The 14,331-nt window shown below is 66.3% G+C and overlaps 3 protein-coding genes across 5 annotated transcripts; 2 read left to right on the top strand and 1 right to left on the bottom strand.

Annotated features, from left to right (window-relative positions):
* Positions 1 to 3,402: 3,402 nt before the first annotated feature.
* Positions 3,403 to 3,935, bottom strand: TIMM10B (translocase of inner mitochondrial membrane 10B). Its single transcript, XM_065745716.1, has 3 exons — positions 3,853 to 3,935; positions 3,663 to 3,758; positions 3,403 to 3,591 (listed from the first exon to the last, which is right to left on the bottom strand). The coding sequence occupies exons 1-3, from the start codon at positions 3,889 to 3,891 to the stop codon at positions 3,403 to 3,405; spliced, it is 324 nt and encodes a 107-aa protein (XP_065601788.1). The 5' UTR covers positions 3,892 to 3,935.
* A 412-nt stretch (positions 3,936 to 4,347) lies between these two features.
* On the top strand, positions 4,348 to 9,466 carry ARFIP2 (ADP ribosylation factor interacting protein 2). Of its 3 annotated transcripts, none has more exons than XM_065745772.1 (8): positions 4,348 to 4,766; positions 4,853 to 4,961; positions 6,184 to 6,279; positions 7,020 to 7,135; positions 7,288 to 7,509; positions 7,827 to 7,984; positions 8,079 to 8,253; positions 8,574 to 9,466. In XM_065745772.1, the coding sequence occupies exons 1-8, from the start codon at positions 4,668 to 4,670 to the stop codon at positions 8,727 to 8,729; spliced, it is 1,131 nt and encodes a 376-aa protein (XP_065601844.1). In that variant the 5' UTR covers positions 4,348 to 4,667; the 3' UTR covers positions 8,730 to 9,466. The 3 variants fall into 3 exon arrangements, with proteins under 3 accessions (XP_065601844.1, XP_065601843.1, XP_065601845.1); XM_065745771.1 differs by having other exon boundaries at positions 6,169 to 6,279; XM_065745773.1 differs by lacking the exon at positions 6,184 to 6,279 and having other exon boundaries at positions 4,351 to 4,766.
* Positions 9,467 to 10,823: 1,357 nt separating this feature from the next.
* Positions 10,824 to 13,577, top strand: LOC136054434 (FH2 domain-containing protein 1-like). The gene is made up of 10 exons (XM_065745702.1): positions 10,824 to 11,075; positions 11,145 to 11,206; positions 11,432 to 11,534; positions 11,602 to 11,687; positions 11,766 to 11,866; positions 11,935 to 12,005; positions 12,071 to 12,178; positions 12,583 to 12,653; positions 12,724 to 12,997; positions 13,125 to 13,577. Exons 1-10 carry the CDS (start codon positions 10,824 to 10,826, stop codon positions 13,515 to 13,517), a joined length of 1,521 nt encoding a protein of 506 aa, XP_065601774.1. The 3' UTR covers positions 13,518 to 13,577.
* Positions 13,578 to 14,331: the final 754 nt, after the last annotated feature.

The following is a 14,331-nucleotide window of genomic DNA, read 5'->3' as shown; positions in this document are numbered from 1 at the left end:
GCTTTTTCCAGTCCCAGTGTCTGTCAGCTGAACTGGTGCTGTATGGGCTGGATATGGACCGCCCCTGGGACGTGGGCCGGGCTGGGGGCTGGCAGTCACAGACAGCAGAGACCCTGAGGAGTGGGCACCGGGACACAGCGGCCTCAGCCAGCACCAGGAAGCAGCCCTGCGGGTGGGGCCCGGCCAGTGCAGTGCTGTGCTGTGCCACGTCAGGCTTCACTGTGCCATGTGCCAGGGTGGGAGGGCACAGCTCTCCACTGACACACACAGGGCGTGCCTGTCCATCACTCGCTGCTCTGAACACGGGAAATTGCTGCTAGACCCAAAGGAGAAGTTTTCACCGTGTGGAGGGTCACACACTATAGCTGGGGCTGAGAGTTTTCACCGCGTGGAGGGTCACACATAGCTGGGGCTGAGCACAGTAACACTGCCCCCAGCAGACACCACGACCCCAACTCACCGCTGGTCAGCATCCCTGCCTGCACACCCAGGGCCCCTGGAGGGCAGCAGAGCACCGCCATCCTGTGGAGCTGGCGCAGCCCAGCTCCTTCACATCCATGCCTGCCTATGGCTCCCAACTTGGTTTTGTCAGCTCTCCACCCATGAGCACCGGACACCTGCGGTGCCGTGGGTGCACAGAGCGCCCGCAGCACGGGCACTGCTCACACGCTGCTCCCAGCCCTCCCACACGGCTGCTATCAGCACACAGCCCGCTGCGTGGCCCTGGCTCCCTGCAGACTGAGGCCACCTCCTGTGAGAGGAGAAACATCCCGAAGTTGGGCTGTGCTGTGAGAGGACGGCGGTGCAGCAGGAGCCCACCTGCTCGGCACTGCCCCTGTACTTGCTGGAGAGCATATGCAATTTAGCCAACCCTCCTGCAGTGCACAGGGACACCCACAGCTCCATCAGTGCTCACAGCCCCGACCCTGACCTTGGCTGTCTGCAGGGATGGGGCACCACCACCATTCTGGACAACCTGTGCCAGTGTCTCACCGCCCTTCCTGTAAAAAGCTGCTTCCTTATATGCAGTCTGAATCTCTTCTTTTAGCTTGAAATCATCACCCCTTGTCCTGTCACACAGACCCTGTGTGTCCCCTCCTTTCCCATGGCCCTTTATGTACCGAAGGATGCTCTCAGCTCTTTGCAGCCTTCCCTTCTCCCAGCTCTCAGCCCCAGCTCTCAGCCTGTCCTCGCAGGGAGCTGTTCCATCCCTGGGAGTACTTTTGTGGCCTCCTCTGGATGCTCCCCAGCAGCTCCACATCTCTCTGGTACTGAGGACTCCATGCCTGGGTGCAGTACTGCAGGTCAGGTCTCACAGCGCAGAGCAGAGGGACAGGATCACCATGACAGCAGCATCAGACTGCCCCGCTCACCTCTGCTGTGCTCTTGCACCCTGGCACATGCAGTAAGTGCTCTCCATGAATGCAGTTGCCTCCCAGGGTAGGTTTCAGCTGAATACACGCACGCATTTCAGCTCCACGCGTGTTTAAGTCCTCATGCTCCTCACGTGCTTTGCACAGACTCCAACGCTGTGAGGAGGAGGGCAGGAGCTGTGCACAAACAGCAGCTGCACAGAGGCAGTGGTGGCAGAAGCTGTGGGACTACGGGGGACCTGAATAAAGCTGCTCCTCTCTCCTCCTGTGGAGGGCTGTTTTTCTATTGTGACCCCTGCTTGCTTCTTTCTGCACCTACTGGGTTGATTCCACAGCGAGGAGTTACACAGCTGCACTGCACCCAGGGGCCATGTGAACTCAGCAGCCCCACGTTGTTGGTGTGGGGGGAAGCTGCACTCTGCACAGCTGAGAACAACAGCACAGGGAAAGGCCGGGCTGCAGCCACAGAGCCACGATGGAGGACAGAAAGCAGTTCTTGGAAGGAGCAATCCCTGCTCCCAGCATCCCTACAGGAGCACCCCTGTGTGGTAAAAGTTAATTTTGTACTTGTTAATCAAACCGACTCGAAATAGATATGTCAGTGTTTTTCTGGGAACTCTGTACAAGTCCTGAAACACACGGATGGATGTTTTGTCTGGAAACTATTGTAGTTTGTGCAAGTTGGAGCCACAGTGCTTAGTTCTCACATCCTGTACAATGGACAACAGATAACAGTGACCTTCTGAGAAAATGTGAGAAATATGTGGAGATCTCCTCTTGAGTGCACATGATCAGAGCTGAGGAAGACTACGGCCTTCATCACCTCGACCACCAGGAGGCAGAGAACGACCCCCTGGCAACAGCCGGCGCAGCCCAGGAAGAGAAGAAGATAAGACATGAATGCAGAGATAAGAGAGAATAAAGAGGGGACGGGAGGCCCCCGCTGTGCACCTCTGGTGGAGCAGAGACTCGTGGCACCCAGCGCTGTTCTGCTCATTTATTGCTTGCTCAGTACATTCCTCACTGTTGGCAATGATCGCTGTGTGCCTTTCTCTTAGCACCTATAACACCTACAGGGACAGATGAACTTCCTGCCTCAGCCATCCTGGGACCCTGTGAGTCCCAGCCCTGCACGTGCTTGCAGGAACACAGCTGCTGCAGAGCACTGAAATGAGGCCAGCATCAGGAGAGCCCTGCTCCCTGCGTGTGCTGCACCAGCCCCATAGGCCACACAGGAGCAGGAGGACTGTGCCACTCAGGTCTGCACCGTGCTGTACGCACTGCATGGGCAGCAGCACTGATCTGCAGCGCCCGTTACAAACTGTGCATGCTCAGCCTCACAGCAACATGTGGGGCACAGGAGCCAGTGCTGCTCTGCAGCTCTGAGGGCTCTGCCACCCCTAATGCCAATCCATGGCCATGGGTTGGGCCCCGCTGTGCTGCAGTGGGCAGCCCCTGCTCCAGAGGCACAACCTCATATAGCCTGCAGCCTGGACACAGACTAAGGAAGGGTGCCCAGAAGGAGCAGTGCAGCAACGTGAACCCTTTGCTCAGAGGAAGGTGCTCTTGGCCCAGCAGGACGCAACACGCAGAGGGGTACTTGCGGAGCAATGTCTACATACCTCCACGACACCCTAACAACGTGACACTCAAGAAGTGTTTTATTAGCCCCATGAAATGGTCTCCTACAAATACAAGAGACTCGGTTCTGTAGAGCCCAGCACTAGAGCTGTGGCAATGGAGAGTCCAGCTGGGAGCTCCTGGCCAGAACAGCAGCTGCTACAGATTCCCTTCTTTGTATCTGCAGTGCTGCCCGTGGCTGATGCCCCCAGGGTGGGCAGACCCCGCTGGCAGCACAGACACAGAGCAGAACATGGCGCTGCGAGTCCCGGCCGCGGTGCTGAGCAGACCTGCTGCTCCACAGCGCTGCCACAGGCGGGGCCTTGCCACGCTGCCAGCAGCCGTGATGGGCCCGGGCTGTCCTGCAGCGTCCTCGCAGCCATGGAGGTGCACCGTGCCCCCAGCTCTGCTATGTGCCCGCAGGAGATGTGTCAGCGGCCGTGGGCACCGCCGGGCCCTGCGGTGCTGAGTGCTCTGCGCCGTCCTCGGGGCGGGCGTTGCGGCGCTGCACGATGGTGGGCATGAGGGCCACGTAGGCGCCCATCAGGCGGTGGTTGGCACGGACCAATTTCCCGGCGCAGCCGTCCAGGCACTGCTCCTGCGGGCGGCAGCGGCTCAGCGCGTAGCAACCCGGCACGCCGGTCCACCCCCAGCCCGGGCCCCGCTCACCTCGTGCCGCGACAGCAGGCGGTAGCCGAGGTCGGAGACGCAGCGGCGGAAGCAGAGCTCGGTCATGCGGTTGTACACGAGCAGGAAGTCCCGCAGCTGCAAGACAGCGGCCGGCACGGTCAGGGCACGCCCACAGCTCCGGGCCGGGCCGAGCCGAGGAGCCCGCCCCGCCCCGCCCCGCCCCGCTCACGCTGCGGAGCTGCTGCCGCTGCTGCTCCGCCGGCTCCATGCTGCCCCGCGCCGCGCTTCCGCCCGAGGCGCCGCATAGACGTCACTTCCGGTTCCATGTCCCGGGCGCCGCATTTGACGTCACTTCCCGTTCGCACTCCCGGCGCCCCCCGCGTGGCGCGTGACGCCGTTTCCGGTGCGTCCGGGCCGAGGCGGATCGGGGCCGCCGGGGCGGGGGGGGCCCAGCGGGGCCGGGGCGGTGCAGGTGGGCGAGGCCGGGCCGGGAGGGGCGGGGTGAGAGCCGGAGCTGCGGGAGGGCGTCGCTGGGCCTCGGGAGGCGCCGGCTCGGGGGAGCCCCGGGGCCGCCGAACGGGGCCGGCCCGGCCGAGGACGCGCTGTGAGAGACCCGGCCCCGGGGCGGCTCCGTGCCCCGTTCCGGTGCTGTCTTGGCGTGGGGTCGCTGGGAGCCGCGGATGCTCGGGTCGTCGCCGACCGCCGCCTGTTTCTCCTGCCCGGGGCCGCGGCGCGGTTCGGGTCCGAGCGGCGGGTGTGAGCCCCGGGAGGGAGCCCAGAGCTTCCCCTTGCCCGCCCCGGGGTGCCGGCCCGGCTCGAGGTAACGGCGTTCGGGGCCGGCCCGGGGCGTGCGCTGGTGCTTGGAATGCGGCCCGACCGGTCCGGCAGCGGCCCTGCCACGCACTGCGGACGTGGCTCCTGGCTCCGACCCCAGGCCCCACGCCAACAGCTGTAGGGTGCGCTGCCAGTCCCTCGGGGCGGGACAAGGAGGCGCGGTGCTGCCCGGCCCCGTGCACAGCCTCTGCATCCTTGCAGGCCCTGACAATGTCGGATGGGATCATGAGCAAAGCCGCCACCATGGAGATCCCCATCAACAGCAACGGGGATGCAGGCAGCCTGCCTGAGGACGACGGCCTGGAGCAGGTCTGGGACTGGGCGGGGGGGCTCACGTCATTCCCAGGGGGTGGGTGCCTGTCCTCATGCCTCAGCTCTTTGCTCTGTTCCCCCAGGACCTGCAGCAAGTGATGGTGTCAGGGCCCAACCTCAATGAAACCAGCATTGTGTCTGGCGGCTACGGAGGCACCGCTGAGGGCATCATCCCCACCAGCGCCATCAAAGGTACAGCAGCCTCCACAGGGACAGGGCCCTCAGAGCTGGGAGGCTGGGTGGCCTGATGGAAGGTCTAAAGGGAAAGGCACAGCGCTGGGGGTGAGGAGCAGAGCACTCCACAGACCACCCTGCTGCACCCTGGGACAGGACCAGTCTCACTGTCCCTGCTCCCAGCAGCTCTGCCCCCAGCAGAGGCTGTTCTGAGTCACAGCCACACAGCCCTGCAGAGCACAGCCTCCTCACAGGCCCAGTGCACAGCACAGCTGCCAATCAGCTGCTGGTATGGGGCCCATCCCAGGGCCATGACTTCCAACCAGTTGCACTTGTGCCCTGCACATGCCCTACACTCACAGGCAGCTGTGGAGATGCCCAGCTCTCTTGTAGGTGCAGTGCTCCTGCTGTGGGAGCTGCTCTGCCCTCCTGTGGCACTGGTCTGTGATGCATGGGCTCAGCTTTTGGGCATTCTTCTGGTGCCGGGGAAGAGCCCTGGAGGCACACAACATTGGCACAGCTATGGTGGCTGTGCCTGAAAGATGCCTTGCAGGCAGTGGGGGACAGAGCGGAGGGGTACTGAGCCCCAGGCTCTGCATTAATGTCCCGTGTTCGCTGTTGCTGCCAGCCTGGGAGCCACAGGCACTTTTGAACCTGGCTGAGAGCACTCAGTGCTGGAGGGGTGCTGCTGCTGCTGGTGCTGCATGCCTGGAGCCACAGTGAGCACAGCCAGAGCAGCTCTGCCCCTTCCATCACTCTCACCCCGTTCCTGTTTCACACAAGTCTCTGTGTCCCAGCTCTTGGCCAGTTCGACCCATCTGCTGCAAAGAGCTGTTTTCACCATGGGCCCTTCTGTGCTGTGCCAGGTGAACAGGTGAATTAGCATAGGCAGAGGGGAGATGGGCTTTTGCTGACAGCCTGCTGTGGCGGGGGGAACGTGGTGCAGTGTTTCCCTGTGTCTGTCAGCCCTGGCCTGTCCCAGCTCTCAGCCTGGTGGCATGTTGACACCAGCTGGGGATGGGGAGGAAGCTGGAGAGGAGCCTGGGTGCCTCAGGTGTGATGCTGTCTGTCCAGTGGCCATCTGTGTCTGTTGATTTCACATCACTCTTTCATCTGCTCCCCTGCTGCCATCCTTCCTGCACGCTCATCCCATGTCCCGGTTGTTCCCACCCTCATGTCCTTCACCCCACCCCACCTCTTCCCTCTCTGCTCACCTCCTGCCTAGCCCCTCCATTTCCAGGCTGTCTTGTCCAACCTCACTCACCCCGAGGACCATCCATCTGCCCCAGTGCATCTGCTGCCAGCAGGATGGCCAGCCAGGCTGGTGCTTCAGCAGGTACTGCAGCCACCCCAGCACCCCGTGGTGCCCCACAGCCTTGGAGTCCTCCTGCTGCAGGCTCTAGGCAGCCGCTGTGTGCTGTGTTTCTCAGGGCCAGCTTCTTGCCCTGCCGTGGTGGAGGACAACCCAACGCATGCCTCCCTCAGCAGCTGTGTCCTCTCTCAATCCTTGTGCTGTGGGCACACATGGCACTTCCAAACCACGCTGCACCAGGCAATGAGGCTGAGCTGTGCCTGGCTGTGGGATGCACTGTGTCCCTGCCTGGCCTCTCCTCCACCCATTCCGTGCTCAGGAGCACAAGGAGTGCTGCCCAGTACAGGAGCACCAGGACCACTGTTGTCCAGGGCAGTCCCTGCCAGCAGCTCTGTAAGCAGGTGGGGGGACAGCACCTCCCATGTGGGCAGCAGCCAGTGCTGTCGGCACCAGGGCCTTGGTTATCAATCTCTAGAAGGGTTTTGGGGACCAAACTCTGCTGCCTGTAGGCACATCACAAATCACACGGCACTGCGAGCTCTGCTGAGCCTGGTAGCAGCGCCTGACTGGCAGGGGAGAGCTGCAAAACACGGGGCTGCCCAGGGTGGATGTGCCTGCACCGGGAGCCTGCTTTGCTTGCAGCTTGTGAGGCAGCAGTGTGGCCCGGGGAGCAGCCCCAGCCCTGAGGGCACTGTGCTGGGGGGTGGGCAGCCTGGCCTGCGTCCAGGCCCTGTGCTGAGTCTCAGTGGTGTGCTGTGCTCCAGGCTCCGGGCTCCACCAGCCCCATCCCAGCCCACCGGTCGGAGGGGAGGAGGTTGTCCGTGGTATTGCTGTGGAGAAGTTTGACATTGTCAAGAAATGGGGCATCAACACGTACAAGGTACGCTGCATCCCTGGCTGTGTGGGCATGGCTGGGCTGGGCAGGAGAGAGCAGTGATGGATGGGCAGTGCTTCTGGGCATCTCTGCAGCAGCCCTACAGGCATGGGCAGGGACTGGGGCCCTGGCACCCCCTCCCTCTGCTCTGCCTGCAGTGTACCAAGCAGCTGATCTCGGAGAGGTTTGGCCGGGGCTCCCGCACGGTGGACCTGGAGCTGGAGACACAGATTGAACTGCTCCGGGAGACCAAGCGCAAATACGAGTGCGTGCTGCAGCTGGCAAGGGCACTCACCAACCACTTCTACAGCCTGGTGCAGACACAGCACGCCCTGGGGGATGCCTTTGCAGACCTCAGCCAGAAGTCTCCTGAGCTGCAGGTACACCGGTGGGGCTCTGATGTGTGCCTTGTTCCTGCTGTGCCTGGGAAGGAGATGCAGATTGACTTTGGGGTCTGCAGTACAGCCTGGGCAGCACTCTGCTGTCAGCACCCCCGGGCACGTGAGGGAAAGCAGGAAGAGGATGAGGACAGATGCACTTGGTGATTGCCACGGGGCTGGGGAGGGGTGCAGGGGCTTTTGGTGCCGGCTCTCTCTGGGTACAGCCAGGGCAAGGCGAGGTCTGGCGGTGGGGGGAGGGCAGGGGCATAGCAGGCTGTGCTGCCACAGACCCTCACCCACCTTCCTCCCTGCCCCAGGAGGAGTTTGGTTACAATGCAGAGACGCAGAAACTGCTTTGCAAGAACGGTGAAACACTCCTGGGAGCTGTTAACTTCTTCGTCTCCAGTATCAACACGCTGGTAAATAAGACTATGGAGGACACACTTATGACAGTTAAGCAGTACGAGACAGCCAGGTAGGACAGCAGGGTGGGCCTCAGGCCTGGCTGGGTGGCTGCAGGTGCTGGAGGGGCCGCCCTGCAGCTCTTGACCCCTGGTGTCCCTGTGCAGGCTGGAGTATGACGCGTACCGCACAGACCTGGAGGAGCTGAGCATGGGCCCCCGGGATGCCAGCACCCTGTGCAGGCTGGATGCAGCCCAGAGCCAGTTCCAGAGCCACAAGGACAAGTACGAAAAGCTGCGCGCTGATGTGGCCATCAAGCTCAAGTTCTTGGAGGAGAACAAGGTGGGGAAGGGCTCGGGACGGGGCCCTGCTGTGCATGCGTTTCCCTTGGCCCTGCCTCGCAGGCTGTGCAGCCTTGCTGCTCTGTGTTCAAGCTGTGTTTTCAGGGAGCTGTGCGGGGTTCATAGGTTCATAGGTTGGAAAGGACCTACAAGATCATCTAGTCCAACCATCCTCCCGCCTTCCACCCGCAGCGGGTGCCCAGCTCCCAGCTGGCTGCTGCAGCTCTGTGCTGGGCAGGCCGTGTCCTGGCTCATCCCTGCCATCCCTAGGTGCTGGGCAGTGGGGCGGGGTGGCTGTGCGCTGACTCCTGCTCTCCCCAGATCAAGGTGATGCACAAACAGCTCCTGCTCTTTCACAACGCCATCTCTGCCTACTTCGCTGGGAACCAGCAGCAGTTGGAGCAGACTCTCAAGCAGTTCAACATCAAGCTGAAGACCCCCGGTGCTGAGAAGCCCTCCTGGCTGGAGGAGCAGTGAGCCCCCCAGCCTGCCCCACCTTGTGCTCTAGCCGGGGAAGACATGGACCATAACTCGGACCTCTGACCGCCGGCGCAGGGCCAGACCACAATCACGAGTGGTGAGCTGGGGATGCAGCCTTGGCCCTGCTGCAGCCGGGGACGCCGATGGGGCAGGGACCTGGTTAGGGGCAGCTGGAGCTCTGAGTGGGTCACTCCCCCTGCCTGGGGAGGCCGGGGCTCCCTCAGCCTTCGCCTCCCCCTGGGGCAGAGTCCCATCCTGCTCGGCCCTGTTCTCCCTCCCCTGTGCAGACCCCTTGGTGGGATGGTGGATGCCGTCCCAGGACCCTGCAGGGCCAGACCCCTCCCTCCCCAGGCTGGGACGCTCAGACCCCACCACGCACCTTTGTGGGATAGGGTGGGATGTGCCACAGCCTCCCACTGTCTCCCCACGGGGCAGGAGGGTACGTGGCTCCACGTGTCCCAGCTGCTTTCCCTGCTTCCCTGAGCCAGGCTTTGCAGGGCCAGGCAGGACATGCCACCACCCTCTGGCAAAAATGTTTATTTTGAAATGAAGACAAAGCTGCAGAGGAGCAGCACTGGGACTCCCGGGTTCCCTCCTGGACCCTGATGGGGGAGGACGGGGTCCCAGCCCTGCTGCAGCTGGTGGCCAGGGCTCCTGCCTGCACCTAGCCCCAGGCCTGCCCTGTCCCCTCTGGCTGATCCCTGGTGCTCCCAGGCAGCTGCTCTTGCACTCCCCCAGCCCCACACTACACTCCCCTTAGTTGCAGGCCAGTTGTGCCTGGCTCTCCCAGGCCCAGCAGCCGTCCCCTGGCCGGGGCTGTTCAGCTCCCACGGGCGGATGCAGGAGAGGTTGGCCGCGGCCCTTGGGCTGAGGACTGCTTTCCCAGGGGGCCGTGCTCCCAACCCACACTGCGTGGAGGCAGCTGGGCAGCCCCGCTCCCCGAGCACCCACGGGTCCCCTTGGGGGTGGTGGGGACTCAAACCGAGGACCAAAGGGTGGCTGCATCCCGGGGACAGTGTGTGTGTCCGCGTGCGGTGCGGCTGCTCCTCTGCGTGCAGCAGTGCTGGGGCTCTGGCTGGTGTCCCGGGGTGGGGAGAGCTCATCCTGCTCCAGCTGAGTGCTGCTTCTAGCCCTGGCCTCATGCAGCACTTGGGCACTTTCTCCTGAGACAAGTTTGTTTTTCTTGATAATTTAATTCCTGGTAATTTAATGTCTGGATCTGACACCTCCCCCTTTCCCGGTGAAGGTCTGACCCCCCTCTTCCCTCCCCACTTCTGTAAGACTCCGGAATAAAACCATATGGATCAGTATAAAACAGTACCGATCAGAATAAAATAGTGTGGATCAGAATACTGTGGTGTGGATCCCTCTGTGCGCGGCGCAGCCACGCCGGGGTGTAGGGGTCCCCAAAGGCTGTGGGCGGTTCTGCTGCAGTCCTGCACCCTCTGTGGGACTCGAGAGGTTTGTGGGGCACAGCGTCGGGGCTCCCCATCACCCCCAGCCCCCCCCAGGCTTGCAGCCTCAGCCGCGGGTACTGTGATGGAGCCCCGTGAGCACTGGGGAGTGCCACCCCCTCCAGCCTCACTGCTGAGCACTGGATAAGGGGGACCAGAAGTCAGGGAAGCAAATGTTTGTGCTGCCCGTCTCCAGCACAGAGCCAGGAACGCGCTGGCAGCGGCTCTAACGCGACCAGCGCGGCTGAGGCTGGACGGGAGGAGCGCGAGGGGGGAAACATCGTGGGCCGGGAGGGCACGATGGGACGGCTGCGACCGGGACAGGGCGCGGGGCGTCTCGTTTGCGCTGAAGTCCTTCGTGGGCCCAGTCAGGAGCGCTGCCGGGGATCGGCCCTCTCGCCCCGGTCCGCTGCTGCTCTCATCCGACGCGAGGGGAGAACGGAGGAGGAGCCCCGGAGCCTCCCAGCCCCGCCGGGACCGGGGCCAACGCCTGCGGGAGTTCGCGGACCGTCCCGGGGCGGAGCCGAGGTGAGGCGGGGCCGTTCGGGGCCGTAAGAGCAGCGGGGCGGCCGTGCTCACCCCATCCCCCCTTCCTTAACCCCCTTCCCCCTTCCCCCCCCCCCCCTTCCCCGCAGCGATGGACTCCCAGCGCAGCCCCGCACCGCCGCCGCCGCCGCCCCCCCCCCCGGCGCTGCCGTCCCCCCCGACGGCCGCGCGGGGCGAGCGGTTGCGGGCTCTGCACTGGGAGCCGCTGCCCGCGGCGCGGGTGCGGGGCCGCCGCTCGGTGTGGGCTCCGCGAGCCCCCCCGCCGCCCCTGGACCTCCCCCGCCTGCGGCTGCTGTTCCGGGAGCCCCGCGGGGCGTCCCCGGGGCAGCGTCCGCCGCCCGCGGTGAGATGCGGACGGACCCCCGCGTGTCCCCCCGCCGCGCCCCGCACCCTGACCGCGCCGCACCCGCAGGCAGCGCTGCTGGAGCCCAAGCGGAGCATCGCCCTCGGCGTCCTCCTGAAGCAGCTCAAGCGGTGAGCGGGACCCCCCCGGGCAGCGGACGCAGCCGGAACCCGACGGGCAGCGGCGTCCCCCGGGAGCGCGGAACGGGGCCGTGCCCGAGAACGTGGGCGGGGGGGCTCCGTCCTTTCGCGAGTGTCCGTGCTCCTCGGGGGTCCCACCCCTTGGAGGGGAGGCCCTGCTCCCGGGGAGGGGGGGGGGTTCCGTGCCCGTCGGGAGGTGCTGACACGCTGTCCCAGCCCGGTGCGACAAATCGTGCGGGACATCGAGGAGGGCGTCGGGGCGCCGTACGGCGCGGAACTGCTGCTCGAGCTGTCCCGGATGCTGCCCGGCGCCGTGGAGGTGAGCCCCGCGTGGGGGAGCCCCCGGAGGGCCCCTCTGATTCCCCGCTTCCCCGCCCCTCCCGCAGGTGTCCCGGCTGCGCGCTTTCTCTGGCTGCCCCCAGCAGCTGCCCGAGCCCGAGCTCTTCATGCTGCTGCTGACGGAGATGCCCAGGTGGGAGCCGGGGGGGCTGCGCGTCGGGTCGGGGTTGGCCGCCCCGCTCACCACTCCCACCCCCCCCGTCTCCCGCAGCTACGCTCAGCGCCTGGAGCTGATGGTGCTGCAGGAGGAGTTCTCCCCGCGGCTCGGCGCGCTCCGCGCCTCCATCCGCATCCTGACCGACGCCGCCGAGGGTGCGGGAGCGGCTGCGGGAGGGGAGGAGGGGCGCGTCCCGACCGCGCTCACCGCCCGCCCCCCGCAGAGGTGGTGCGGTGCGAGGAGCTGCACGCGGTGCTGCATCTCATCCTGAGCGCGGGGAACCACCTGAACGCGGTGAGCGGCCCCGGACCCCCACCCCGCGGCCCCACGGGCCGCCGTGACCCCGCGTTCTGCCCCAGGGCGGCTACGCGGGCAGCGCCGCCGGGTTTCGCCTGGCCTCGCTGCGGAGATTGCCCGACACCAGGGCCAACGAGCCGGGCGTGGACCTCCTGCACTTCGTGGCCATGGTGAGCGCCCGCGGGAACGCGTCGGGGCGGGGGGGGGGGGGGTGTGTCGTGCGGGGCCGCTCCGGGCCGGCTGCGAAGGGGGATCCCGCAGCTCCCCCTAGCCGACCTCGCGCCCCGCAGCGCTCCCCCGCGGCTCCGTCCTTACGCTCTGTGCCGGCTGCCCGTCCGTGGGATGCCGCTCCTCCCCCGGCCCGGCCCAAGGTCGCTCCCACGCCGCAGCCCCCGCACGGAGCACGGCTCCCTCCCCCCGGCTACACCCCTTCGTCGGCAACCCGGCACGTCCGTGTCACGTTCCTGCAGCATCCTTACTCCTGTCCTGCCCCGCTGTCATTCCCGTCGTGCCCCTATCGCGCTCCTATCGCGCTCCTATCGCGCTCCTATCGCGCTCCTGTCGCTCCCCGCAGGAGGCGGCGCGGACGGACCGGCGGCTGCTGGACTTCCCGAGCAAGCTGCCGCACGTGGGCCTGGCCTCGCGGTGAGGGTGACGCCGCGGTCACGCGTGGGCCCGGCGGGGCCGTCCGGGGCTGAGCGCGGCGGTCCCGCAGGATCGAGGAGGCGGAGGTGGAGGCGGAGCTGCGGCGGCTGTCGGCGCGCGTGGCGGAGGCGCGTGGCGTGGGCGCGGCGTCGGGCGCGGGGCTGCGGCCGTTCCTGCGGGCGGCGGAGGAGGAGCTGAGCGCGGCGCGGGCGGAGCGGGAGCGGATGTGCGGGGCAGCGGCCGCCGCTCTCGACTTTTACTGCGAGGACGCGGCTCCGGGAGCGCTGCGGGAGCTGTGTGCGGCGCTGCACGGCTTCGCGGGGCGCTTCGCCAGCGCCGTGCAGGTACCGCCCGCCCCGCCCCGCCCCGCCCCGCCCCGCCCCGCCCCGCCCCGCCCCGCCCCGCCCCGCCCCGCCCTGCCCCGCCCCGCCCCGCCCCGCCCCGCTCCGCTCTGACGCCGTCGCCGCGCAGGAGAACCGCGCCCGGGAGCAGACGCAGCGCCGGCGGCGGCAGCTCGAGCAGCAGCGGCACAAACGCCGCTCCGTCGCCACGTGCTCGTTGCGGGACGCGGAGCCCCGCGGATCCGCCCGACCCCTCGACGCCGCTCCGGCGCTGCTCCGACGGAACACGGCCCCGGCGCTGCCCGCGCTGCCCGAGGTGCGGAGCGACCCCGGATCCCCGCTGCCAGACAGGGTCCCCTCGGCCCCGGCTCCCCCCGGCCCCGCGACCCCGTCCCGCTTCGCCGCGCTGTTCTCGGGGTGGGGGTCCCGCCGGGCTCACCCCGCGCCGTCGGGCGGCCCCGCGCTGCTCGGTTTCCTGCGGCGGCTGACGGGCGGGGGGGGGCGCGGGGCCCCCCCGAGCTGAGAGCCGGCGGCTGCGGGGTTTTATCCTCCCGTGTGTTTCTGTGTGACAGTAATAAACGCTTTGGACCTTTGTCCGGGCTGTGGGCTGCACAGTGCGGGCTGCGGTGCAAAGGCTGCGGGGTGAGGCGTGCGGGACGCGGGAATGTGCAGCGCTCTCAGCATCCCCGACCCACCCAAATACACCGCCCGCAGCCGCTCCGTGACCCCCCCAACCCCTCCGCGTCCCTCTCCCCCCCTCCCCCACCCCAGCACAGCTGTGCACCCATCACTGCGCCCTTTGTTGTCCCCGCGCAGGGACGGGACGGACCCCCCCGCGCCCCTCTGCCCCTACAAAGGTGCACTGAGTGGGGGCTGTGGGGGTCGCCCTGCTCCCTCCCACACCGGAGGTGAAGGGAGCGGGACGGGAGGGGCCGCGTGGGGGGCCTGGGTGGGATGTGGGGGGGTCGGGGAACCCGAGAGATGCACAGTGGGGACGGCTGTGGGCTCAGCCCAGGCTGCGCGAGGCTTTATCCAGCAGTCATCCCAATTTTCCTTGAACACACCTGTACAGATGCAGACTGCTCCGCCTCTGGGCAGCCTGCTGTGGGATCAGACGGTGTTCGTGGGGGAAAGCCTTTCCCTGGAGGGGGCCTGAACCCCGCCCCTCCACCTCTGCCTGTGGGTTCCCCCGTGCAGAGCCCGGCTCTGGCTGCGTCGCCTCCCCATGGAGCCGGTGGGTTGCTGCTGGGTCAGAGCTCTCCTGAAAGCTGAGCAAGCCCCGGTCCCTCTGCAGCTCCCTCCTCACGGGGCAACTGCTCCCAGGGTCCCAGATGGTG

Source organism: Cyrtonyx montezumae, unplaced genomic scaffold, assembly GCF_038088225.1.
Source record: "Cyrtonyx montezumae isolate F1298 unplaced genomic scaffold, pur_monq_1.0 scaffold_37, whole genome shotgun sequence".
In the NCBI taxonomy this organism is placed as follows: domain Eukaryota; kingdom Metazoa; phylum Chordata; class Aves; order Galliformes; family Odontophoridae; genus Cyrtonyx; species Cyrtonyx montezumae.
This window is presented reverse-complemented; position numbering and strand designations above follow the sequence as displayed.